Source organism: Sebastes umbrosus, chromosome 23 (assembly GCF_015220745.1).
Source record: "Sebastes umbrosus isolate fSebUmb1 chromosome 23, fSebUmb1.pri, whole genome shotgun sequence".
Lineage (NCBI taxonomy): Eukaryota > Metazoa > Chordata > Actinopteri > Perciformes > Sebastidae > Sebastes > Sebastes umbrosus.
In genome coordinates, this window is record NC_051291.1 from 3,653,015 (window position 1) to 3,680,481 (window position 27,467).

The 27,467-nt window shown below is 40.9% G+C and overlaps 1 protein-coding gene and 1 long non-coding RNA gene across 2 annotated transcripts in view; one reads left to right on the forward strand and one right to left on the reverse strand.

The window, feature by feature from the left end:
- The window catches only part of lrig3 (leucine-rich repeats and immunoglobulin-like domains 3), a 29,248-nt gene extending 15,757 nt beyond the window's left edge, over nucleotides 1-13,491 (reverse strand). Inside the window, exons 1-3 of the mRNA XM_037761095.1 lie at nucleotides 12,918-13,491; nucleotides 6,524-6,595; nucleotides 6,356-6,430 (exon numbers count right to left, since the gene is read on the reverse strand). Coding sequence (XP_037617023.1) covers nucleotides 6,356-6,430; nucleotides 6,524-6,595; nucleotides 12,918-13,486 — 716 coding nt within the window. The 5' untranslated portion in view covers nucleotides 13,487-13,491. The remainder of the gene's footprint in view (nucleotides 1-6,355; nucleotides 6,431-6,523; nucleotides 6,596-12,917) is intronic.
- On the forward strand, nucleotides 485-25,819 carry LOC119483069. The gene is made up of 3 exons (XR_005205607.1): nucleotides 485-939; nucleotides 12,173-12,177; nucleotides 25,808-25,819. It is a non-coding gene; the product is annotated as an uncharacterized LOC119483069 (long non-coding RNA).
- The last annotated feature ends 1,648 nt before the right edge of the window (nucleotides 25,820-27,467 follow it).

The window sequence follows — 27,467 nt, forward strand, 5'->3', positions numbered from 1 at the left end:
CAGCCGTGTGTCAATAACACCCCGAGGCATTTTAAGTGTAGATAGAATATAGACTCGTAATTAAACTGAGGGCAAGCAGCAGATAGACAGGAATGAGCCCTAAAACCTGGATTTGAGTTTGCATTTTAGCACTTCCGGTTCCATCGTCTGGAAGTCAATGGGTTTTGTGAATGGATGTTTGGTTAGATGCCTGAAATAAGGTCTGTGGTTAACACAAGCTTTAGAGATTTTACCGTTTTGTTCTACGACATAAAATACATCAGTAATTATTAATTAATAATTAGTAAGTACATTTGGGTCCTCGCCGATACCGAGTACCGATACGAGTACTTCTCTGTGCCAAAAGACCCTCGTTAACAGCCAGCTGGAGGGTGTGAGTGACACACGGCAGACTGGGGAGTCCCGCATACGAGGCGGTGCGCCACGACCGGCTCTAGGTTGGCTTGGAAAGGCTCGGGGCGAAGGTGTTTCCCTGGGCGGGTTCTGCCCACGTAAAAGGCGCCAGGGGCCTGCGGCGACGTCTGCAACCCACCCGACCCATCTTGAAACACGAACCAAGGAGTCGAACGCACGTGCGAGTCAGAGGGTGCAAGCAAAACCCCGTGGCGCAATGAAAGTGAGGGCCGGTGCACGCCGATAGGACCCGGAAGATGGTAACGAGAGGTTAACGTCACGCTGCTGTTAAGTGTTATCGGTGCTGTTTTATCGGAGCCGTTTTGCGAGTACGATTAATGAGCACAGTGTCGAACCCGATACCCGATACTGGTATCGGTGCATCCCTAGTAAATACCCCATCTCATGAATTTTTAAGCTTTTACGTGTCTCCAAAAAGGCGGTGGCTGACAAGTGGCTAAATGAGACGACTGAACTTCATCACACCGAACACTAGTCCGCCTTCAGCTTAGTGGTGGTGACGTGAAGTCATGTGACCGTGGTGTAGTTTGTTTATAGACGTGTAAGTATGATAAACGTGTGATTGACAGAAAGCTTATTTTCTGTAATAATCCAATGGAAAAATCCCGTTGACTGTTTGTCAGGCGAACCCAGGACCATGCTAACTTCCTGGTTTTCCTACCATGTCATCCCTGCACCGCTCTATGCTGTCGTGCTGCTGTGATCACAACCACACAAAATGTTTCCTTTGCATGATATAAAGTCAGTTTAACTAACTAAAATGATCTTTATCTGCACGTTTCCAGACTTTCCAAACCTTATTAAAACTTGAATTCATAAACTGAGTGAGTGGGTAAAGCCTTTTTTTTATTACCAGCTCATTGCACCAGCATGGTGTGGGTTTCACACAGACTCCTACCTGCCAGCACTCTTTGACAAAACTAGTATTTTGTGCTGTCAAACTGACCACTTTTACAAAGTTGTGTAAGATTCAAAGATCATTGATGAAGTTTTTGTAGCGGCGACTAACGCTTTTAACGCTCTTTAACTGGAAAGTTGCTTTTTCAGTGTGTGTGTGTGTGTGTGTGTGTGTGTGTGTGTGCATATGTGTGGTGGTGCGTTCGTGTGTGTGGTATTTCCTATTGGAAAAAGAACAGAGTTTTGAGAAGCCATCCGATGACTCCCTCTCTCTCTCTCTCTCTTTGCAGTGGCGCCTGTAATGAAAACCAGGGCTGCGTTTGTTGCGCTGTTGAGACGCCATATTAAAAAGCTCATGCACATATCTCACTCAGATGGCTGATCATCTCTAACGTGTCGGCTCCCAGTCGGAGCGGAGGGGAAGCGGAAAGGAGGGGATCGTAATAGTAACGTGCGAACTGAAGGACCTTCGCGTGAAACGGCAGGGGAGCTGTAAAAATATTGATGTTTCTGCGTTGCCTGCAAACTGAAAAACATCAAATTATGGGTGTTATGTATGTTCATAAATGCATAATGTGTCTTTTTATTGTTGCTTAGCTCACTTTACTGTAGTGTTTCTTCAAACTATGACATGTTCTTAATCATTTCTGCTGATTAACTGTAAGTTTCCACAGCTGACGTCACCTTGGTTAACTGCGAAAAGCATTTTTAAAATAGACAAAACAATAAATATACTCAATAAAAACAACCAACAGATTATGAAAATTCATAATAGTTGCGGCCCTAGTTGAATCCATATCGCACGTTATGAAAACGTCACGGATTATTGCCATAATCGCTACTGTTTTGGTTTGTAACTCTCATCTTCAACAAGGTTTCCGTACACATACCACAAGAGGTTCCCCTCCTAATATACCTAATCAGACCTGGAATCTCCAGGTCATTTGTTGAACCTCCCCCCCTGAACATAGGCAGAGGGATTTAAGCAGCGGTGGGGTTCACCCCCTTCCATAAATTCCTGGGAAATTGTTCAATTAATTAAGATGATCACGACTCAATTACTACCAGCTGCAGGGTTATTGCCGTTTGTTTTTACTCGGAGCTGCGAGGTCAAAGAAGTCGGCGAGAGCTGCCGCTATGTCTGACTGGCTGTTTGAATAAGTGCTATTCGATACCCCCGAGGTCTTTTTCTTTTTTTTTACTTCTTCTTTACTACCCTCTCAGCTCGGAAGAAACTGAAGGAGGGAGAAGAAAATTCTGGAAAAATCACACTGCGCCACCTAATCTGAAGGAAGGAGGGCGGCAGCCAACGAACGCTGTGTGTGTGAAGGCGAAGTGTGAATTTCAATTTCTTCTGTGTGTGTGCTGTTTTTCTTCATATTGCTTTGACTAATTTGAAATGAATTATCCTCCTGACGTCCAAAAAACAGCCAAAAAAAACTGTTTGATGGATTCACAATGTGGCGTCTGATGTTTTAAAACCGAAGCGGCTAATAACCATAGTTCTGTACATTTAAATGTGATCCTTTAACACAAAAAAGGCAGTGTTCATTTTGTTCTTTCAGGGACTGAAAAGGCTTTGCCAATGCTTTTTACTGTAATCAATTCAAAACTGCTTTTATTTACTGTGACATTTGCTAAGATAAGATAAGATAAGATAAGATATTCCTTCATTAGTCCTGCAGTGGGGAGATGTGCAGTGTACAGCAGCAAAGGGGATAGTGCAAAAAACAAGATGCATCAGCTAACACAGTAAAAAAAAGAGCTAAACAAAGTGTAACAAAATATGAACCATTTAAATAGAAGGAAGTACAAAAATAGGAGCAGTATATACAGTATTGACAATAAACAGACTATTAACAAATTGCACAAGTGGGAAACGATATTGCACAGTGAGAATGAAATGAAATTCCACCTGAAAATATTGCTGCTTTGAAAGATAATCTTTATTTTGAGTGTGTTAAGGCGGCAAGGATGACACCACTTTGACCTCAAAGAGTTTAGCCAAACTAAAACATCAACTTAGCAAAATAGCAACTTTGGTCAACACAAAACATAAAAGTTATAATTATAAACGTCAGTCATGTCTTTGTTATTAAATTACCATGGAATTAGCAATTTTGGGGGGATAGCATGATGACATGACTGTGGCTTACTGGCTTGTAGCTATTATCTAGAAGTAAATAAGCATTAGCTACGATGCAAACCACTAGGATTCCTAATTTTAACGTCCTTGTATTTTAGTCATATAGGGTTTTTCTTCGTAATTTTATAATATGCTTGCACTTGAACGCCAAGTGTATCGTCTACACGACTTCCCATGTCGTAACAACAAGCTCATGAGTTTCATTTGAAGTCACCATTAGTTCAGTAAACTGACATTACTGAGCCACTTTGGTGACTTTATCGGTCTTCTCTACTTGTGCTTTTGTTACACTATATATCTATTATATCAATTGTGGTCACAGTGACCGTGGTTTAGGAAAGGTGTAGCTAAATGTAGTTCATTAGCTACAAAAAAACATCAAATTTCTCTGATAAATGTCTGTAAAGTTTCTCAAAACGCTCAAGGGAATTTGTTTACCCTTGAGAGTATACAATAGGACATCTTATTTTAAAGATAAGGATAACTGTTTCATGTTATTTTGTAAATCAAAGTTCTCTTTTTGCAAAAAACAATCAGTGCAGTATTTGTCTGGAGTGTGTTCAGGCAGAGCTACCATGGATGACTTTGGGTAAAACCAAACTGAACAACAAATCAAACAGAGAAATTATGGTTTGGAGAAAGTCTGGAATCTGTGCAGGGTCTCTGCACTTTAATAAGTTTAGTTGCTCAACGGTACTTGGACAGCACACATGCATAGCAGTTGCGGCAGAGGAACCTGTGACCTCTTTCTAACCATTAAGGGAACAAAGCCAGGTGTTTATTTGTATGGGGACCAAATAATCAAATCCGAGTTACCACGCGCAGTAGGGACACTTGCATAAAAATATATACAAAATAACCCTCAAATAATGCAGTGAAATATGACATCTGAGATGTTAAAGGTCCCATTTTATAAAAAAGTGAGATTTTCATGTTTTTTTATTATAAAGCAGGTTAAAGTTCTATATAAATACTGTGAAAGTATCGAAACGCTCAATCCACAGGGAGATACACACAGCCCGTATTCAGAAACTCTGCATTTGAAACAAGCTGTTAGGATTTCTATCTATTTGTGATGTCACAAATATACAATATTTAGACCCTTTACACAGTTTTAAACGTAAACATTCTAAATGTGTCCCTGTTTATTTCCTGTTTGAAGTGTATGTGAATGTCATCAGCTGACAGGAAGTACACATGGACCCAAGCTGTTGCCTAGCAACGCAATTCTGTTGCAATTTTGTTGCAATTTTGTCGCCATTCCGTCGAAATGCGCTAAAACAGAGCGTTTCAGACAGATGATAAATACAGGCATATTCAGGCCGACAGTATGAGGAAAATAAAGGTTTTTTTGAACATTGCAGCATGCAAACATGTTCTATTAGAAACACAAAATACAAGTATAAACCTGAAAACGAGCACGATATGGGACCTTTAAGTTCTCGCCTCAAAGCTACAGTTGGTAACGATAATAAAATTTGTCGTATTTGCTCAAACTGTCACTATATCCTGACAGCAGTACACAAAACAGATAATCTGTGAAAAAAATCAGGATCCTCTGCCTCCTTTTAGTGCTCCTAATGGCATTTGCATTGACAAAGTTTGTGATCCACATCCATGTTGTCAACAGTCGATCCAAAACCAAGCACCGCCCACCAGCCGGAGCAAACTTTCTCATTTTACAGCTAAACAGTACACTACAAGATGTTTCCGAAAACATTTGAGGCGAGAAATAGGCATTACAGTAACAGAATATTAATTCATATTTGATCAGCGCTGCCTAGTTTGACCATTTGATCGGAGTTCACAAGCTTCATGAGCTGTGATTGACAGCTGCGTTAGAGACTCTGATTGGTTGTTTTCCTTCGGGCTCGGTGGAATCTTACAAATGCCATTAGGAGCACTAGAAGGAGGCAGAGGAACCTGTTTTTTTCAGAGATTATTTGTCTCAAATATGATTAAAACAAAGTTATTTTTATTATAACTGCAGCTTTAAATAAATCCGCCCACCCTCCTGTGCTGAACTCATAGCTGGAGGCGACACTGCCGTGCCGAACGTGCAAACAAATTTGTCTGATGGCCACATGTCCCGCGGCTGCCGCAGAGCGTCGTGTTGGGGCACGATGGAGGAATACGCCTCATCAAGCCGAAGGAGACGGATGCATTCTTCCACAATAACTTCACGTCGGTCGGGTTTTTTTTGTCGGAGAGACACGCCACAGAAGGCAAATAAAATTGTTGAGGTTTCACACACTAATATCTGGTGTTCTTCTGAAAGCACGTATTGCACAACAATAGGCCGAGGGATTTTCTGGGTTAGAGTCTGAACATGATGGAATACGACAAGTCAAACGGTTTCACCCTGAATGATCTCACAGTAACAGGCGAGCTCTTTGAGACACGTTTGGTTATGTTTCTGCTGCGTATATATATACACACAGAAAAACTGGGATTAATTGGCTTCTTTAGAGAGGAACTCAGAGCCTTGTTTCCAGATTAACCCCCATTCATTTCCCATGAAGGGGCCACACAGAAACACGCAATCCATCCACATAAAAAAATCACCAAATTTGGATTTTCTCATAACAGATTTTCTTTCTTTCCAGCGTCACGTCACGGCCTCCAGGTTTAAAAATACACCAGCAGCCACCAAACAAAACATTTCCATTTCTGTTGATGGCATTTTGTCTTTGACCATGTGACCCGTCTGGGGCTGGCTGCCATGTCTCAGACTGCCCCGTCTGGGAACCGGCTCAGCCAAAAAGGGTTTGCTCTCTAGAGGGAACGAACGAAGGAGGGGGAGGAGGAACCACTTCCCAGCTCACTACTTTAACCAGCAATGACAACTCCGTGCGGAGGATTACCCTGACCAGGCTGAAGTGAGAAAGTTTTACTTACAGAATGAGTGTTGTGATGTTTGAAGCGTAAGGGCCCAAATCAGGTATTGAATCCAGTTCATTGTGGTTCAGCTTTCTGTACACATCGAGAGAAAGAAAAGAGTTCGTCACATGCAGGACAATCCTGTGTTTACTCCAGAAAGCGCCGAGAACATAAAGGCATACTTACATTTCACTTAGATGTTGTAGTTTGGAAAACAAAGTGCCGTCGAGCACCTGCAATTTGTTATGGCTCAGGTCTCTGTGAAGGAAGAAAACAAAAAGGATAAATTAAGGGGAAAGTATACACCATGGATTGTGTTTCTCAGCTGCTATAGTCTTCCATTTGGGTCAAACATAATTACATACAAATGCTCTGTGCTATTGTGCCTCGACGCTGTGAACAGAGGACGTGCATCAAAGAGAAGTAATTAAACGGTGAGAAAGTTGCGGCGATGAAATGAAACAGAATGGTCAGAAAAATAAGCAGGAACATGATTTATGGCTGACACACTGTCACAAAAAGGACGTGTGGTGAAAAAAGCTGAATATGAGTGAATTTGTTTTCAACAAATTCCCAACAAAGTAAATTAAAGTAACAGTAGGCAGTATATTTTTGGCATCATTATGCATAATAACCTTTCAGCATATTGTAATTCAAGTGTTCTGAGAGAAAACTAGGCTCTGTTTTCAGGCTTTAAAAACTCTAGCCCATGACGGTAGACTTTGACCAATCACAGGTCATTTCATTGAGAGAGCTTTCCTATTGGCTGTGCTGGCGGCGGCGTCACAACCTTTCTCATTTTACAGCTAAACCGTGCACTACAAGATGATTCTGAGAACATTTGAGGTGAGAAATAGACATTAATGTAACATAATATTGATTCATATTTGATCAGCGCTGCCTAGTTTGACCGTTTGGTCGTAGTTTGCGAGTGATTGACAGCTGCTCAGAGACGGCAGCTGGACAGCAGACCTCAGATCAGCTCTGACTGCTTGTTTTCCTCCGGTCTGTGAAATCTTACAGATGCCGTTAAGAGCACAGGAAGACACAGAGGAACATGATCGTTTCATGTATTACTGTCAGGATATAGCGATCGTTTTATAAAAATAACTTTTTTTAAATCATATTTGCTCTGATCTCGCCTACTTCAGCTTTAAAAGTAAAAGTTTTCTTGCAAAATGAAAAAGTTCCAAAACAAACTGCTTCCCATTCCAGCCCACCAAAAAAAAGGGCCTACAAGTTAAACTTGCTTTTCACCCTTTTCCTTATAAAACACAGAAGAGATCTTCGTGGATGCCAAAACAGCTCACTTCAGATCCAGACCTCTCTCTGCTGAAACGCAGAGCCAAAACAGACAAGCTGATAAGTTATTGCGCTGCGAGATTCTCTTTGTGCTGAAAGGAGGCCGAAAACCTGGCGAGAGGGGAAGTCGATAAAAATGCTGGAGTCGAGGTTTCAGCGCTGGACCAGATCTCTTTTCTGGTGCCTGGACTTGTATTAACCACATTCCTACTTTGACTTTAAACCCTTCAAACCCAAATCTAACAGATTTATGGATTTCCATTGATATTTGGTTTCTGTCTCGCATTTACAGTTTACAGGACCTCAAACCTCCGAAATGTGTGTTTCAGAACTCCACTAGACTTTTGCACATTTTAAAAAAACTTCTTAAACAGTATTTGTAAATTTCAAAAGATGTTGGTTATTGCATATTGTCGTCTAGAGTAGGTGATTTCGGATCTGAGCCCGACTCAAACTCGTCTGATCCTGCTCTTGGACTGAAGCGGTCCTTGGCTGCAGCTCACTGGGGGTGAGACTCTTGTTTTTGGTTTTGAAAAGGAGCCTGAAAATCAGCTCAAGGAGTCTGGCAAGCGGAGCCTCGTGCGCCCATAAAGCGGTGGAGTTATTGACGGTGCTGCGCACGATCAACGCTGCGGTGCCAGACACTTTTTTTTTACACCCCCTCACCCTCTACCCTTCCTCCTCCTCCTCCTCCTCCTTACCTCCCTCATCTGGAATCCATCAAGGAGCCCTGGGAGGAGGGGAAGAACCTATCAACTGGTAATGTATTCACAATGCCGGGAAAAGCGAGAGGGAGGCCTTTCATGCGTCTGTGAAACACCCCTGTCGAATTTTCTGGGGCCTGTTTTTGTCCTTTTGGTGGAAAGTTTCATAAACCACTCAACCAGAGTTTTTACTTCTTAGCCTCGCTAAAGCGAACCTCCTCCTTTTCGTTCCAAGCATGCTGTTGTTTTTTGTTGTTGTAGTTCCAGCGCTGGGGGCCATATGGGAAAGGTGTCCTATCATCATACTCCCTTTAGATAAACCCATAAGTAGCTCTGACACTTCCACTTCCCTCACAAAGCGGGCTCTGAGCCGGAGCAAGATAACACGCCGTGCTGCGTACAGGCCGGTATCTGCTGGTCTGGGTGAAAATGTACCACACCACTTTCTTATCAAAGACGGAAAAGTGAATAAATGAGCCACACTTTAGGGTTACACAGAGCTGTCAGTAATGTTTTAGATTACGGTGATGGGGACATTTCAGCAGATTTCATTAAAGGTCCCATATTATAAAAAAATGAGATTTTCATGTTTTTTTATTATAAAGCAGGTTAAAGTTCTATATAAATGCTGTGAAAGTATCTAAACGCTCAATCCACAGGGAGATACACACAGCCCATATTCAGAAATTGTGCGTTTGAAACAAGTCGTTAGGATTTCTATCTATTTGTGATGTCACAAATATACAATATTTAGACCCTTTACACAGTTTTAAACGTAAACATTCTAAATGTGTCCCAGTTTATTTCCTGGTTGCAGTGTATGTGAATGTCATCAGCTGACAGGAAGTAAACATGGACCCAAGCTGTTGCCTAGCAACGCAATTCTGTTGCAATTCCGTTGCAACTCTGTCGAAATGCACTAAAACGGAGCGTTTCAGACAGAGGGTGAATACAGGTATATTCAGGCCGACAGTATGAGGAAAATAAAGTGTTTTTTTAACATTACAGCATGTAAACATGTTCTAGTAGAAACACAAAATACAAGTATGAACCTGAAAATGAGCATGATATGGGACCTTTAAAGTAAGCTAAGAAGTGTCTGTGTTTCATGTCATTCTGTGACTCAGTTATCTATTTATCACTAAATTAAATGGTGTAGTATTTTGCCCTTAATGTAGGCTACACATTGTTTAATGACATAGGATTACTACATAGCTTCAACCCTGGAATGTTAGGTAAGTAGCTAACGTACCGGTAATTTTGCATTAGCTGTGATGCAAACGGGATTGATAACGTTATCTACACTTGTTCTTCTCGTCTTTTCCCCTCGTTGTTAGTCTCTATCTATTTATCACTAAATTAGTTTAGGATTGCTTGGTAGCTTCAACCCGGGAATGTTAGGAAGGCCTAAGCAGCTAACGTCCCGGTAAATTAGCATTAGATGTAACTCAAACCCCAAGCATTCCTATTATCATCCACCTCCTGGTTTACTTCCTGTCTTTTTCACTGAGCATTATTAAATAAATGTCCTTCTCTAAGTCCAAAAAAACATCAAATTCCTATGACCATTCCCTTCAACCCATGAATCTTAGGCAAAGAACGTATATTGCAAAGAAGTGAAACTCAATTGTTGGTTCCATTTCAACATCAGCTCCCAGCAGCAACGCTACACACAGCGAATACTGGATGCATAAAAAGTGCTGTACAAAAGTAAAACAAAATTATTTCTATTCTATTGTCATATTCTGCAAGAGATGGACTGTGTTGAACAATAACATATTGCAAATAAAATAAGCGGTTTCAGTCCAAAATGGCGGCAGCGGCTGTTGTCAAAAAAACACCGGAGTTTCGTCTCTTTATTTGCTTCTATACTCTTTGTCTTAGGTAACGTACTGGTAAATTAGCATTAGCTGTAACACAAATGCCAAGGATTCCTATTATCTTTCACATCTTGGTTTCCTTCCTGTCTTTTTCACTGAGCATTAGTGGTACCTGGCCAAATAAATGTAGCTTTTAAGCTCCAGAAAACATCTGTTTGTAAAAGTTTAAAGGGAGTTTGTATACCCGCTCCAGAGAAATCATGTCATTGAGACTCAAAGTTCTCCGAAAATTAATGCACATATTGTTTTCAAATTAAAACTACAGTCGTGCCCAACTCTTAAAAGTGCCGAGGCATTAAATCTGGGCATAAATCTGTAGCCTATTTCCCCTTTAACAACCTCCCAGATACTCATGGCTTAATCCCCCACTTCTTCTTCTTCCTCTTCTCCCTCCTACTTTCTCCTTCTTCCTCCCTCCCCCCGTTTTCTCTCTGTGAGTTTGTTTCAAACTAATCCTCCACGCTCCTCCTTAATCAGTACCATCGCTGGCTCTGGAGTTGCTAATTCAGCAGAAATAATGGGGTGCTGGAAAACAAAGGCTCGGGCGGTTTAAGGGGTTTAAGATGTGCTGGAGAGCCACTCGTAAATTAGCATGCCAGAGTGAAAAGAATTTTTCCCCCCATGTGGAACTTTTTTTCATTTTCTTTGGAAGGCCGGCCCTCGGTTATGAGGCTCAGGCTGGGTCTGTTTTCTCTGGCAATGTCAAGTTTCCAGAGCAGCACATTTTAGACTGAGAAAAATCCAACAGCAGGGCAACGGCTTCGACCAGGCAGTGGATCAAGCTCTACATACACAGTACAATAATAAAAATCAAGTACTGCTTAGAGCAATAAAGATCCAGTAAGCATAATTATCTGTAAAAGGAGAACACACAGAGAAGAACATGCCATTAAAGTTGTGTTTTTCTGCTTCAACAGGCCGAAGCTCAGGCAGCTTCTCGTCTCATCTCACGGAGCCAGGAGGCAAACAAGGAGAGTAATGGAGACATTACTTTAGGAAGCAGTCCAAAAAGGCTGCACACACACAGACTGCATCTGATTTATGGCTCTGGAGGGGCCTCGAGGTGTGTGTGAAGCCGAAACCTGAAGAAGCAAATCATTGCAAAAAATGCAAATGTGGATGTAACCACACTGTCAAAACTAAACATTATGGAGGCCTTTTAGTTTGCAATTATGTGGGAGACGTAGGAGTCTGGCCTATATAGTGTTGTTATTACTACTAAAACTAGTATTGGCACCATTACTATTACTACTTATATCCTACAATGTTACATGAGAATGCATGACTTTCAAAGCACTACCTGCAGGCATGCTGGGAAGATTTATTCACAAGTATTTGCACTTTAATGAAAAGGGTTTGGAGGGGACTGACAATAGCACATTGATGTGTAAAGAACACACTGAAAGAGCTGCTTGTGCTTCCCTGCTGGCCTTCAAGAAGTCTGACAGACATGCTGCAAAGAGCTAATACAAGAAATAAAACCTATTAAGACACATAATGCATGACTTGGTGTTAAGTTGGCAACATTTTCAGATCCTTTTTTGCCATTTTTGTAACTTCAGATGAAGCAGAAAAGCTGTGCAGAAAGTTTATAAATAAATAAATAAGTTTTAATCTAAGAAAAGTGGGTTTTCTTCTGCAAACACCAGATTCTTTAAGTGGTGCGTTTTCACCAGGATTGGAATGTGGATCATCCCAAAAGTAAACCAAAACTATGTGTTCCTTCAAGTGCAAAGAGGTGTGAAAAATGGAACAATAACACAATTATGCATGAGAGTAATAAAAGGCTGGCCTTCAAGAAGTCTGACATGCATGCTGCAAAGAACTAATACAATAAATAAAACCTATTAAGACACATAATGCATGATTTTTTGCCATTTTTGTTATTTCAGATGAGGCAGAAAAGCTGTGCAGAAGGTTTATAAATAAATAAATAAGTTTTAATCAAGGAAAAGTGGGTTTTCTTCTGCAAACACCACATAAGACTAGAATGTGGATCATCCCAAAAGTAAACCAAAAGTATGTGTTCCTTCCTAAATCTGACATGCATGCTGCAAAGGACTAATACAATAAATAAAACCTATTAAGACACATAATGCATGACTTGGTGTTTTAAGTTGTCATGATTTTCAGATGCTTTTTTGCCATTTTTGTAACTTCAGATGAGGCAGAAAAGCTGTGTAGAAAGTTTGTAAATAAATATGTTTTAATCTAAGAAAAGTGGGTTTTCTTCTGCAACACCAGGAATGTGGATCATCCCAAAAGTAAACCAAAACTGTGTGTTTCCTTAAAGTGCAAAGAGGTGTGAAAAATGTGACAATAACACAATTATGCATGAGAGTAATAAAAGGCTGGCCTTCAAGAAGTCTGACATGCATGCTGCAAAGAACTAATACAATAAATAAAACCTATTAAGACATATAATTCATGACTTTTTGCCATTTTTGTAGCTTCAGATGAGGCAGAAAAGCTGTGCAGAAAGTTTATGAATAAATTAATAAGTTTTAATCAAGGAAAAGTGGATTTCTTCTGCAACACCAGGTGCAGTGGTGCATTTTCACTAGGACTGGAATGTGGATCAACCCAAAAGTAAAACAAAACTATGTGTTCAGAGGTGTGAAAAGATGTAACCATTAAATGAAGAATAACACAGTTATGCATGAGAGTAATTAAGGTGTATTTAAGTGGACTCACAGTTGAACTGTCCATTCTGGGATGGTTTCTGGTATTTGTCCTCTTCTCAGCCGACTGCAGTCCAGAAGCTCTCCAATGCAGACGCATGGAGGTGGACACGTCCTTGTGTTAACAGCAGATCCACCATGGAGACTCAAAAACAGCAGAAAAACCACAGCAAACCTCGCAAAAGCCTGCGTAGAGGAACACATTTTCTGACCCCTCCACTGGCCACACGAGAGAGAAAACACCACCAGATGAAGCAGCAAACAATCCCCCAAAAAAAGAGAGAAATCACCAAAACAAATCCCAAATCTGGTGCAGTAGTAGTTTATATCCAATCCGTTGTTCTGAAGGTGGAATTTAAAAGAAAAGTGATCCTCTGAAAGTTGCCCATTCCTGTGGAGAAACTTTTTCTTGTTGGTGCGGTGCGCCTCTCTGCCTCTCTCTGCCTCTCTCTGCCTCTCTGCGGCTGTTCGGGGCAACTGGTGCTGCAGGATCTCCACACAGCGCAGCGTGAGCGCACAGCAGAGGTATGCAGAGGAGGGGGGAGGGATCACAAGAGCGCCTGGGTAATGTAGTCCATCCATGCTGCTGCTCTGGATCCTGAAAAAAAAAAAAAGTTTTATTACAAATGGAGATATCTGCTAAAAAAAATAAATAATTAAATTAAATTAAAAATTAAAAATTAAAAATTAAAAATTAAAATTTAAAAATTAAAAATTAAAAAAATTCCGTAAAAAAAAAAAAATGAAAAAAAGTTTTGTTTCAAAGGGATATCTGCTTTAAAAAATAAAAATAAAAATAAAAATAAAAATAAAAATAAAAATAAATAAAAATAAAAATAAAAATAAAAATAAAAATAAAAATTATTTAAAAATTAAAAATTAAAAATTAAAAATTAAAAAAAATACATTTACAGCATAGTTTAAATAATTTAATCCAACAGAGCAGCTACACAACATGCTGCTGCCTCTGGATCCTGCATATTTGGATTTGGACCAGGAAGACCAATTTCAGTAAAAAAAAAAAAAAATTAAAAAAAAGTTTTGTTTCAAAGGGTAATCTGCTTTAAAAAAAAATAAATAAAAAAAAATAATAATAATAATAAAAATAAATATTGCATAAATTAAAAATTAAAAATTTTAAATGTAAAATGAAAATAACTAAATAAATAAATGTACACTATAGTTTAAATAGTTTAATCCAACAGAGCAGCTCCACAACATGCTGCTGTCTTTGGATCCTGCATGGATTTGGACCAGGAAGGCCAATTTCAGAAAAAAAAAAAAAAAAAAAAAAAAAAAAAAAGTTTTGTTTCGAATGGATATCTAATTTAAAAATAAATAAATAAATAATTTAAATTAAAAAAAAAAAAAAAAAAGTTTTGTTTCAAAGGGTAATCTGCTTTAAAAAATAAAAATAAAAATAAATTAAAAATTAAAAATTAAAAATTAAAAATTAAAAATTAAAAATTAAAAATTAAAAATTAAAAATTAAATAAATAAATTTACAGTTTAGTTTAAATACTTTAATCCAACAGAGCAGCTACATAACATGCTGCTGCATCTGGATCCTGCATATTTGGATTTGGACCAGGAAGACCAATTTCAGTAAAAAAAAATAAATAAAAAAGTTTTGTTTCAAATGGATATCTAATTTAAAAAATAAAAATAAAAATAAAAATAAAAATAAAAATTTAAATTAAGATTAAAATAAAAAAATAAAAATAAAAAAAAAGTTTTGTTTCAAAGGGTAATCTGCTTTAAAAAAATAAATAAAAATAAAAATATTAAAATAAAAAAAATAAAAAATTGACAGCCTTTATTGAGCTCAATTGACACATTTTAAACAAATGTTTTGTCTGTAAAACCCCAAAATATTCAGTCAATTATCAAATATAGGCTGAAGATAACTAACAATATTCACATTTAGGAAGTGCAACTAGTGGATATTTGGCATTTTGGCTTAAAAAAAACAAATAAATTAAATGATTAAACGATTAAAGTTTCTGTCGATCGACTCGATTAACTGACTAATCGTTTCTTCTCTACTTACAATAGAGTATTTTCTATTGTAGTCTTGTTAGTTTTGCATAAGTAAACGATCTGAGTATTTCTTCCATCACTGCTCTTGTTTGTCTGTACCGGCTGTTGTTGCAAAAATCCCCTAACTGGAGCATTGGTTAATTAAACCCAACAGTAATGTTGTTGAAGAGTTTTATAAAACATAGTTTTTATTTAAATTTTATAATAGAATATTATAGTTATGCGGCGGTGAGCTGTGGTTTTAAGGTCTTAGGTGCCTCAAGGGGCGGCAACCCTCGAACACCGTGGTGGACACCGGTGGTCAGGGAAGCCGTCCGACTGAAGAAGGAGGCCTTCCGGGATATGTTATCTCGGAGGTCTCCGGAGGCAGTTGCAGGGTACCGACGGGCCCGAAGAGCAGCAGCCACTGCCGTGACGGAGGCAAAGCAGCGGGTGTGGGAGGAGTTCGGAGTAGCCATGGAGAAGGACTTTCGGTCGGCACCAAAGTGCTTCTGGAAAACCATCCGGCACCTCAGGAGGGGGAAACGGGGAACCATCCAAGCTGTGTACAGTAAGGATGGGACACTGTTGACCTCAACTGAGGAGGTAATCGGGCGGTGGAAGGAGCACTTTGAGGAACTTCTGAATCCGACCAATACGCCCTCTATGGTAGAGGCAGAGCTGGAAGCTGATGGGGGACCATCATCAATTACCCTGGTGGAAGTCACTGAGGTAGTCAAACAACTCCACAGTGGCAAAGCCCCGGGGATTGATGAGATCCGCCCAGAAATGCTGAAGGCTCTGGGTGGGGAGGGGCTGTCTTGGATGACACGTCTCTTCAACACCGCGTGGAAGTCGGTGACAGTGCCTAAGGAGTGGCAGACCGGGGTGGTGGTTCCCCTTTTCAAAAAGGGGGACCAGAGAGTGTGTGCCAATTACAGGGGTATCACACTGCTCAGCCTCCCTGGTAAAGTCTACTCCAAGGTGCTGGAAAGGAGGGTTCGGCCGATAGTCGAACCTCAGATCGAAGAGGAACAATGCGGATTCCGTCCTGGCCGTGGAACAACGGACCAGCTCTTCACTCTCGCAAGGATCCTGGAGGGGGCCTGGGAGTATGCCCATCCAGTCTACATGTGTTTTGTGGACTTGGAGAAGGCATATGACCGGGTCCCCCGGGAGATACTGTGGGGGGTGCTGCGGGAGTATGGGGTGAGGGGGGCACTTCTCAGGGCCATCCAATCCCTGTACGCCCAAAGCGAGAGCTGTGTTCGGATCCTCGGCAGTAAGTCGGACTCGTTTCCGGTGGGGGTTGGCCTCCGCCAGGGCTGCGCTTTGTCACCAATCCTGTTCGTGATATTCATGGACAGGATATCGAGGCGTAGTCGGGTGGAGGAGGGTTTGCAGATCGGTGTGCTGGGGATCTCATCGCTGCTTTTTGCAGATGATGTGGTCCTGTTGGCATCATCGGTCTGTGACCTCCAGCACTCACTGGATCGGTTCGCAGCCGAGTGTGACGCAGTCGGGATGAGAATCAGCACCTCTAAATCTGAGGCCATGGTTCTCAGCAGGAAACCGGTGGATTGCCTACTCCGGGTAGGGAATGAGTCCTTACCCCAAGTGAAGGAGTTTAAGTATCTCGGGGTCTTGTTCGCGAGTGAGGGGACGATGGAACGTGAGATTGGTCGGAGAATCGGAGCAGCAGGGGCGGTATTGCATTCGCTTTACCGCACCGTTGTGACGAAAAGAGAGCTGAGCCAGAAGGCAAAGCTCTCGATCTACCGTTCAATCTTCGTTCCTACTCTCACCTATGGTCATGAGGGTTGGGTCATGACCGAAAGAACGAGGTCGCGGGTGCAAGCGGCCGAAATGGGTTTCCTCAGGAGGGTGGCTGGCGTCTCCCTTAGAGATAGGGTAAGAAGCTCAGTCATCCGTGAGGGACTCGGAGTAGAGTCCTTGCTCCTTTGCGTCGAAAGGAGCCAGTTGAGGTGGTTCGGGCATCTAGCACGGATGCCTCCTGGGCGCCTCCCTTGGGAGGTGTTCCAGGCACGACCAGCTGGGAGGAGACCACGGGGAAGACCCAGGACTAGGTGGAGAGATTATATCTCTACTCTGGCCTGGGAACGCCTCGGGATCCCCCAGTCAGAGCTGGTTAATGTGGCCCGGGAAAGGGAAGTTTGGGGTCCCCTGCTGGAGCTGTTGCCCCCGCGACCCGATCCCGGATAAGCGGTTGAAGATGGATGGATGGATGGAATATTATAGTTTTTTTTTAAGTAGTTTAATTGATCGTTTCCTCACACCTGGAATCAGTGTGCACATAATTCATGAATAGTGCTAATTGGACAGAAGGCCAAACTCCACCTCGTTGTAGGACGCAAAACAACCTCATTCCCCTTAAAGGCAAAGCCACTAACAGAAGCTTTAATTGACATTCTATACACTTGAAAGCTGACTGATATTTTCTCATTTGCAATTTAAAAAGGTGTGTGCTCTTTGTCATTTCCACATTAAAAGGCCCTTCATGGGATATTCATGGCCATGCAGATGAGCCAGGTTTCCGCCCTCCAGGCAAAGTGTTCAACAATTTCCTGTTGACCAAGGTCATACTTTCACTGTCCGCTGGCACTTCCTCTTCTCAGTGAGGACACAAGCTCATTAATCTGTTGACACACACAGAGATGAAAGTCAGGAAGTCCATGCTAAATTCTTACAAACAGCCTTAACGACTATCTAGTTTCTAACTAGAGATTTCCTAGACATCAGCAATGCAAATTGGTTATGTTAGGATGGTGATATGTTAGGATACGATGCAATTCGGTACGATACGATACGATAGGATAGGATATGATAGGATACAATAGGATAGGATAGGATACGATTCTATACGATACGATATGTTACATTAAGATATGATGCGATAAGATACGATACGATACGATACGATACGATACGATAGGATACGATAGGATAGGATACGATAGGATACGATAGGATACGATAGGATACGATACGATACGATAGGATACGATAGGATAGGATACGATAGGATACGATAGGATACGATAGGATACGATAGGATATAATACAGTACGATACGATACGATACGATACGATACGATACAATACGATACGATACGATACGATACGAGACAGTACGATACGATACAGTACGATACGATACAGTACGATATGATACGACACGACACAACACGATACGATATGATACGATACGATATGATACGATATAGTACGATACGATACAGTACGATACAGTACAATACGATACGATACGATACGATACGATACGATACGATACGATACGATACGATACGATACGATACAGTACGATACGATACAGTACGATACGATACCATACGATACCATACGATACCATACGATACAATACCATACGATACGACACAACAGGATAAGATACAATACGATACGATACTGTCTATATATAATAAGCACTCTGAAAGGAACAATTCTTTACACTTTACTTTTTACATTTCAGTACATTTTAAAGTGAAAACCTTGTAGTGTTTTTGGGGTACTTTTATTCAGTCACTCTGATCACAATAAACTAACTGGCAACAGTATATTAGATGGGTGATAAGCAATTCTATTGTGTTTTCGAACACTGTCTTGCGAATGGTTTATTGCCTCTGCGACAGCTGCTCTTAGAGGTGTGAGACTCACACGTTGGTCAGGTATAGCAACTCATTTGTATTAAAAAAAGAGCAAATGGGCGGCTACAAAAGAAGACTGCACGCAGATATTCTAACATTTAATATAATAGTTTACTCTATTGTTTTATTTAACATTGTTTATGCCACTTCCAGCAGCTATTAAGCATTTTATAATGGCAAAAACACAGCATGCAACAGTTTCCCGCTGCTCTATTTTGCTTCTATCTTCAGTCATTTTTTTTAATTAAAAGTTGTCAATAAATTGGATTGTGCCAGAAAAGGAACTGGGCTGTTGAACAGCGTATCGATTCTACACTTACGGGATAGAACGTATAATATACGCCAAGTGGTTTAATGTTATCCTCCTGAAAAAAAATAATGAAAACTTTATTTCCACTTACCGCTGTTATGGTTTGTTAAATCATTAATTTAAACCTATTTGTGCGAGGAGGAGCGGTTTAATTTAATTTGAACAAATGAATCAATTTAACATTAAGAGCCATGTGGCGTGAATCCAATTGGCTCATCTACTATAAACTGGCAGGAACATAATGAAATCAAATTCTCGTCCGCAGCTGAATAACTAACCGTATAAAGAGAAAATGTCCCACTAGCTGATCAATGCTGCCGTTAATACTTTTCCTGAAGGCATCTGGTGTGTTTTTTTCAGCGTGCTGACTTCTCAGCGGGGGAAAAAACAAACAAAAACACTAAACTTAGCAGGAATCTGGGGCAGGAATGGCATGCAGGGGTATTTTGCCGGCTTGTAGTGATTGATTAGATCCCTGCAGACTCCTGCAGGACTTCGGGAGAGTAGAAGTGGGGGATCACACCGTCCCAACAGGCCCACTCATCGATGGGCTGATTGCTTCCTCATGGTTTCCTCGACTGAGGCCTCACGCTGGAAACCAACTCCAGACGGCAACAACACCTCCCTCCGTAGCTCGACAAGTTGTTCAATCTAGAGACCAAGGAGAAAACCTTACCTCTTACTTCCCCTTACAAAAAAAGAAGCAAGTATACTTTATGTAATACATATACTAATATCAATGTACTTGTATATTTGTAAGTTTACTACTTCAATACTTCTTGGGACTAAGTTGGCCCACTTTTTAGTTTATAAAAGTATACTTTTAAGTACTTTAAATACAAGAGCAGTAAACTTTGAGTACACAACTAGTTTACATCCAAGTTGTATTTTGTACTGCAACTATAATATGAACAATACTATAAGTGAACTTATAGGTATACTGTTAGTTTACTGGTTATATACTTGTATCCCACTTTTTGGTTTATGAAAGTACACTTTAAAGTATACTCTCAATAAACTACTAGTTTAATGTTTTTTACAAGTATACTTGTAAGTTTTCTTTACTGATAGTACTTAGCCAAACTATACTTATACTTTTCTGTATACTTTTCAGTATAAGCCAAGTATTCTGGGACTTTTCTGTATACTTGCCAAGTACATTTTGACTTTTTTGTATACTTGTCGGTATAAGCCAAGTATGCTTGGACTTTTCTGTATACTTTTCAGTATAAACCAAATATACTTGGACTTTTCTGTATACTTGCCAAGTATGCTTGGACTTTTCTGTATACTTTTCAGTATAAGCCAAATATACTTGGACTTTTCTGTATACTTGCCAAGTATAATTGGACTTTTCTGTATACTTTTCAGTATAAGCCAAATATACTTGGACCTTTCTGTATACTTGCCTAGTATACTTAGACTTTTCTGTATACTTGTCGGTATAAGCCAAGTATTCTTGGACTTTTCTGTATATTTGCCAAGAACACTTAGACTTTCCTGTATACTTGTCGGTAAAGGCCAAGTATTTTTGGACTTTTCTGTATACTTGCCAAGTACACTTAGACTTTTCTGTATGTTTGTCAGTATAAGCCAAGTATTCTTGGACTTTTCTGTATATTTGCCAAGAACACTTAGACTTTCCTGTATACTTGTCGGTAAAGGCCAAGTATTCTTGGACTTTTCTGTATAGTTGCCAAGTACACTTAGACTTTTCTGTATACTTGTCAGTATGAGCCAAGTACACTTAGATTTTTCTGTGTACTTGTTGGTATAAACCAAGTATACTTGGACTATTCTGTATCCTTGCCAAGTACACTTCGACTTTTCTCTATACTTGTCGGTATAAGCCAAGTATACTTTAACGTTTTGAAATGTCTCATCAAACGGCGTAGCTGGGACTTTCAGTCCAGACCTCCCCCGAGCACCTAAAGGGCCTTTTCCATCAGCTCTCGCCAGCTGTACGCCCCTTAGAATCGTCCCCACAACCGATCCCATCATGCGTTCTTCCTGCACAGCGTACACAGTGTGCAGCAGCCTCGCAGCGTGCCTCAGCTCTCACATTCCTCTCCTGGTGAAATCATATTTTCTAGCCGCCGCTGATTTGTTTGGTCACAGCGGCGCCTGCATGATAGATGTTTTTCTGGCTGTGAAGCACCTCCCCGTACCCCTCGCTGCACCCCCCCATCCACAGACAGTTTGGAGGATAGTTTCGAGGTATGCAGAGCTTTAAGTTGGTCCGTCAGTATGCCAGAACCTCATGCAGTCTGTGTGAAGCACGTACAGATGTTGGCAGCGAGCTCGCCGAGCTGCTAATGCTGCGAATGGCTGACGGCCAGTCATTATACTCAGAATAGTAACGTTTGCTGAAAAATGCCTACCCATCATGCCTAGCTCCAGGTATCGCTCTCTGCCAGTAACAACATACAGTAAACGGGGCAGAGTGGCATGGAAGGTATGTCTGTGTGTGCATAGGTGTTTTCAGTGGATATTGCTTATATAAAAGGGGAGAATAGGAAACATGTTATGCATCAGATTAAAACTATCATTGTTTTTCTTTTTAATTTTGAGACAGTCTTCTCTTCTATACCTACAAAAAATAATTTGTATATATCCCAAGAAATCAATTTGTATGTAATCCACGTAATTGTGAACCAGGAAATATAAAGAGCGACTAAAGTTGAGTAGGGAGGAGGTCAGGGTGGATGTATGGGTACAAAAACACCCAAACCAGAGCCTTTTAACTAAACCTAACTAAATAGTTTTGTTGCCTAATCCTAACCAAGTCAATATTTTCCTAAAACTAACGAAGTAGTTTTGTTGGCTAAACCTAACCAAGTCGATCTTTTCCTAAACCATACTAAGTAGTTTTTCTCACGTAACTGCCGTACTTAAGTTACACCACTTCCAGTGTTATTTTAACCAAAACCACAATCTTTTCATAAACCTAACCATGCAGTTTTTGTTGCCTAAACCTAACTAAGTCGATCTTTTCTTAAACCTAATTAAGTAGTTTTGTTGCCTAAACCTAACCAAGTCGGTCTTTTCCTAAACCTAACTAAGTAGTTTTGTTGCCTAAACCTAACAAAGTTAATCTTTTCCTAAACCTAACTAAGTAGTTGTGTTGCCTAAACTTAACCAAGTCGACCAATTCCTAAACCTAACTAAGTCGTTTTGTTGCCTAAACCTAACAAAATTAATCTTTTCCTAAACCTAACTAAGTTGTTTCCTGTAAAGACAGACGTTTATTTTGAAAAGACTGGAGCAGAAATTGACACGTGGGACGTGTTGCTGAACATTCGTAGGAAATACGCACAAAAAATTAAGAATCACTTTTCGGAAGATATCATACGAACCGTCGTATCAAGATATGTTGACTGATGACATTAGTATGTAGACTGATAATGTCTGCTGCCACATCTACTTCACCAGAGGAGGTCTAGAGAGGAATTTGGTGAAGGAGACCTTTGGGATTTCTGAGGTGGCCACTTTTTTTGTCAGCAATTTTGAGAGCAACACTGGTTGGTTCCAAAACAACTGTTGCATAATTTTATTATTGTAACAATCTGCTGCGTCTCTGCTTTTTTATTACTGACTGTTGAACTTGAATTTCTCCTAAGCTCCACGAGTTTAATGGGGTAGAGGTCTGGCTATTAGTTCAAAACAAAACCAGAAACATAAAACAGGTCAGGGTATTACTTTAAGTACACGTGTGCATCATGTCTGTTGGAGGAGTTGCTGCATCGAGGCTCATTCCAGGTGTCGAGCCGTATTCACGTCCTCACCGCCCAACACAGGAGCATTTAACCGTCAGAACAGTGTACGTGTTGTCAGGGCTAAGCCTGTGTGAGGTTGATGTTGACGGGTGGCTGAGGGGCTCCAAAGTGCCCCGTGTTAAAGTCTGCGTTGTGTGGCCGCCGCCAATTACAAGTCCCAGAGCCCCGAAAACAAAATGTCTGCTGTGTGAACCGGTCAGCGGGGATAAATGAGGCAGTGTGTGTGGGGCTCGGTTAGGATGCCTGCCTCTTATAATTAATGGGACGACTGACTTTGGCATGTGAGTGTGGTGGCCATATGATTTGTCAACATGCGTCCTTTCACCCCATAATTTCACCCCCAAAAACACACACACACACACACACACACATAGTGCCTGGAAATCAAGCAGAAGCACTTTTTCCTCAACAGCTTGGAGCAGGTTCCTTATCCTGAACTTGACTATCTTTGCTCTTGACACCGGTGTAAAGGGACATTTTACTGCTAATATGGAAATCATTACTGATATCAGTATCTAAATGTGTGAAGGAAACAGATGCATTCACCTTGGGTTCAAGGTCAGAGTATAGAGGACAATTTGCCTGAGGTTAGTATTGATTGTAATTATCTTTTAGCCCTGAGGTGAAATTGCACCTCATTTGTAGCACAATAATCCTGTAGTTGTTAGACTGGCGTGCCTTTTTATCCAATAATAACCCTCTTCTGCACGAAGACACACTGACCGACATGCAGACTAGCCAGTTCAATATCCAATTTAACTTCCCAATCAACCTTTTGCACTTTCCCCCTCACTGACATTTACTTCACAACTCACCCCGGTGCTCGACTTAATTAGTGTGTACGCGTGTTTCACATGTTGATACACATGGATAAACATGCTAAATAGGGCCGGCACAGAGCAGTTATTAGATGGCAAACATGTGCTTATGCTATATATATATATATAGAATTCCCTTCCTAGAGAAATATTAAAGAGGAGCTATTATACTTCAGAGCTGTTTCTTTGTTATGATTGGTCACCAGACTCTTCACACTCCAGCTCCGCTCTAACCAGCTTTGTTTGAGGGCCTGCCAAACTAGCCGCTAGGCAGGTATTATGCAAATGGGTAGTACCCTAGTGACATCACCACGTTACGGAAGAAAAGGCGGGACTTCAAGCGAGGTGTTTCAGGCAGTTCAGGAGCAGTGTTTCTGTGGGAAAGAGTAAGTGTGGACTTTATAACTTTGCAGAACTTTTACATGTAGAAAAAACTGTATAACACACAATTAGAAGCAAACACACTAAAGGCTGCAATAAATTCACTATGGACGAAACCATCCAAGTGTTGCTCGTATCTCAAAGTAAACGAACAAATGCAAACAGTCACTGCAGGGACTTTAATTAAAGATGCATCCCGATTAGGTATAGGTTTAGGTATATCAATGGCGTATGAATGACACGATAATTTGCAAGTCATTTCATGGGCAATAAGAACGCTGTTCTTGCTTTTTGGCATGTAATTTGTACGCCATGTAGTCTGCACTGACTGCAATGTAAACACACCAGCGTAAATATGCTACGCTCAGAGCTAGTGACGTAGAATAAAAAGTGAGTAAGACTGTTTAAATGGTGGGTGGAAGGAGAGTTTGGGATGCGTCCAACAAACACAGGACTTACAACCATGCATGAGACTGCTTTTCGAGACCGGTGTTCATGTCCCAAATTATTGTTGAGTTATTTTAAGGTGACGTTTTTCGTGTTTTTCCTAAACCTAAGTGAGTGCTTTTGTTGCCTAAACCTAACTGCGTCCGTTACCGTAGTTTTATTGCGTGGCGTACAAATGACACGCTAAAAGGCTAAAAATGCGTTCTCATAAATGTTGTGCTATGTCCCTTGAGATGGGATTCCTGTTAAACCATCGATTTCTGTGAAATAACTGTGTTTTGTTCTCCCTCTTTTGGCAGGGAATCCTTCAATGGTCTACTTCAGTGACTCTTTGTCTTGCTCAAGGACACTTCAGCAGATCCTCAGCTTGAAGAGGACATGCTTTTGTGTCCTTGGAATCTCATTTTCGTTACACATTTTTCTATTTTTACCAGTTATATCTCAGGCATTTCTGCTCTATTTTAGCATCAACTCTTGAGGACATGATCTCTATAACGACTTATAACGCACCTTTAATCAGACTCTTGCAGTACTGGAGGTCTTCCGGTGATGGCGTGCGTCTCTCTCCTGACTCCGGCTGCCAAACAAGGCAGTATAGTCACACCGCCAGACCTCCTTCCTGCTGAGAGCCTCCAACCCCCTCGGACCCCCCCACCTTCACCTAACTCACCTCACGTACCCCTCCCATCGGGGAGAATCAGCGGTGGGTCCACAGCAGTGATAATGAAAGCCCAGCTGTTCAAACAGTTGGAGGCAACACATCGGGGGTGGTGGGAGGGATACACATCAGCATATTTAGTTTATAGAAATCACATTTGTTGCACATCAACAGACCACCAGACCACTGGGGCGCTAAAGCTCTGCATTGACTGATGTTGTCCCCAAAACACGTTTTAGCAGAGGGGATCTACCAGCCTCCAGTAGCATTAAACATTAACTAAAAATGTTGTTTTGTTGCCAGCATTAGTTAGCATTTTAGCACTTCCAGTTCCCTCGACTGGAAGTCAATGGGTTTTAGTTAGAAATAAGGTCTGTGGTTAACACAAGCTTAAGACATTTTGACGTTTTGTTCTACAATATAAAATACGTCAGTAAATATAATATGCTATTACTATACTATATAATACTCGCGCACAACAAACAAAAGAACCAGTGAAGGCAGGCCACACAGACCTAACCCACTCTAAGAGACTCCAGAGAAGAGAAGAAGCTAAATGGTGAGTGAATCCCACAGATAGGTTCATGTGGTACTTCTGCAGATTCACACACCCCTATGCATTTTCACTACCTCTGTCAAAGAGACAATGAGTCAGCACCTAAGCACTGAAATCAGGGGTAAATATACTGTAGGCTTCAACCACCTGATCCTCATTTGGGACAATTAGGCTCCACAGCTGCCTCTGCTCAGAGATAATGAACCCAACCAGCCTGCTGAGTGGCAAGTGACCCTCACATGGCCGACAAAGATACGTCATCCCCGGAGCACTCTATTGTCCGTATTGTACTGTAATCATGCAGTAGCATCACTTTGTGCATTCCTGACACAGTAGCGAAAGCATTATGACTTTATTCTCAGAATATTACGACTTTTTTTTCTCGTAAACTTCTGACTTTATTCTTGTAATATTATGACTTTATTTTCGAAATCTCAGTTTTATTTTTTTTCCTCAATGTGGCCCTAATACTCCGTCGTACCGTCGTACCGTCGTACCGTCGTACATTAGACCTACAACAATGATAAATAGCAATGAAAATGTAAACAAAAAACAGTTATTCATTTCCATTTTTAAAAATCCACAGGGAGCCACTGGAGAGGAGCTAAAGAGCAGCAGGTTGCTGACCCCTGCACTAAGGGGTCACACATTTGATCCCCATAACTTGTTCATCAACACCCTCAGGGGCAAAAACAGTTCCTGATCCTCCTCACCTGCTGGCCAGAGCTGAGACGTGACTGTGACGTCGGTGCATGCCAACAAGGGGGTCGTTACATTTGCATTTCAAAGAACACTTGTTAGATTAAACCACGCAGCCGTCGGGTCAGTGATGGGTTAAAAGGGTCATTGCTGCAAACAATGTACTGTTAATAGGTGACTCATTTTGAAAAGACTATAAAGGAAGTGAACACAGCCTAGCTGATGGGAGATAACTGGGGAGAGAGCCTGCGGGGGAAAATGTGTTTTCAGTTAGAGCGTCACCAGACTGCTTATTGTTTTAATTCAGGGAGGTACTCACATATTTGTAAAAGCCTTATGTAACACCTATATCTAATAACTTATATCCACTTTAAAATGTCTTCTGAACGGTAATTCAAATGGTTGAAATTATTAGTTGTGATTGGGTAACACCCCTCCAACTGTCAGGACCAAATAAGTCTGATTATTTGCGGTGTGTGCTCAGCATTGAGGTAATCAGGAGGGGGGACTCTGATGACTCAACCCAGACCCCCAACCCAACTTTTATCTTCCCCAAACCTCCTGCTGCTCGCCTCCTGAATGCTCGCCCTCCTCCTCCTCTCACCTCCTCATTGTTTGGCGACCGATGATGCGCTGCATTCAGGCCCGGTTCGAGCTTTTTGTTTCCGGAGATACCTGGTTGACCACCTGGGAGAAAAAAAGAAAAATATGTATGGGAGGGGAGGTGATATCTTGCTTTGATATTCTGTTTTACTCTTTGTAATGCTTAAAAAATATGGAAGCAGTAATGGAACATTTTCACGACCCGTCACATGATATTTTAGACCGATCACTGACCTTCATACAGTCTTTGCTGCATCAAGTCTTTACAGCGCTTCAAATTGTCTGCATGTTTTTTTCCAAAGTACCTGCCAAAATATGTTTCTACAGCAGGCTACATATGAACACTTTAAATCTGGCTGAACACACCAAACAAAATCAAATCTAAATGGTGGGATTGCGAGCACAGTGAAACTCTACATCTGCCTTTGACTTTTAAAGTTTGTGCAAGGTTACTCCCCAAACATATTGACATTTTCACAAAGTCTCATCTACCTCCCCCCAGTTCACCGCTGCTTGTTATAGCTACTTGATATCCAGTAAATGGTTGTATAACCCTTTATCTTCCATACCACAGACCAGTTATGTTCACACATGTTAAAGGAGTGTTTTG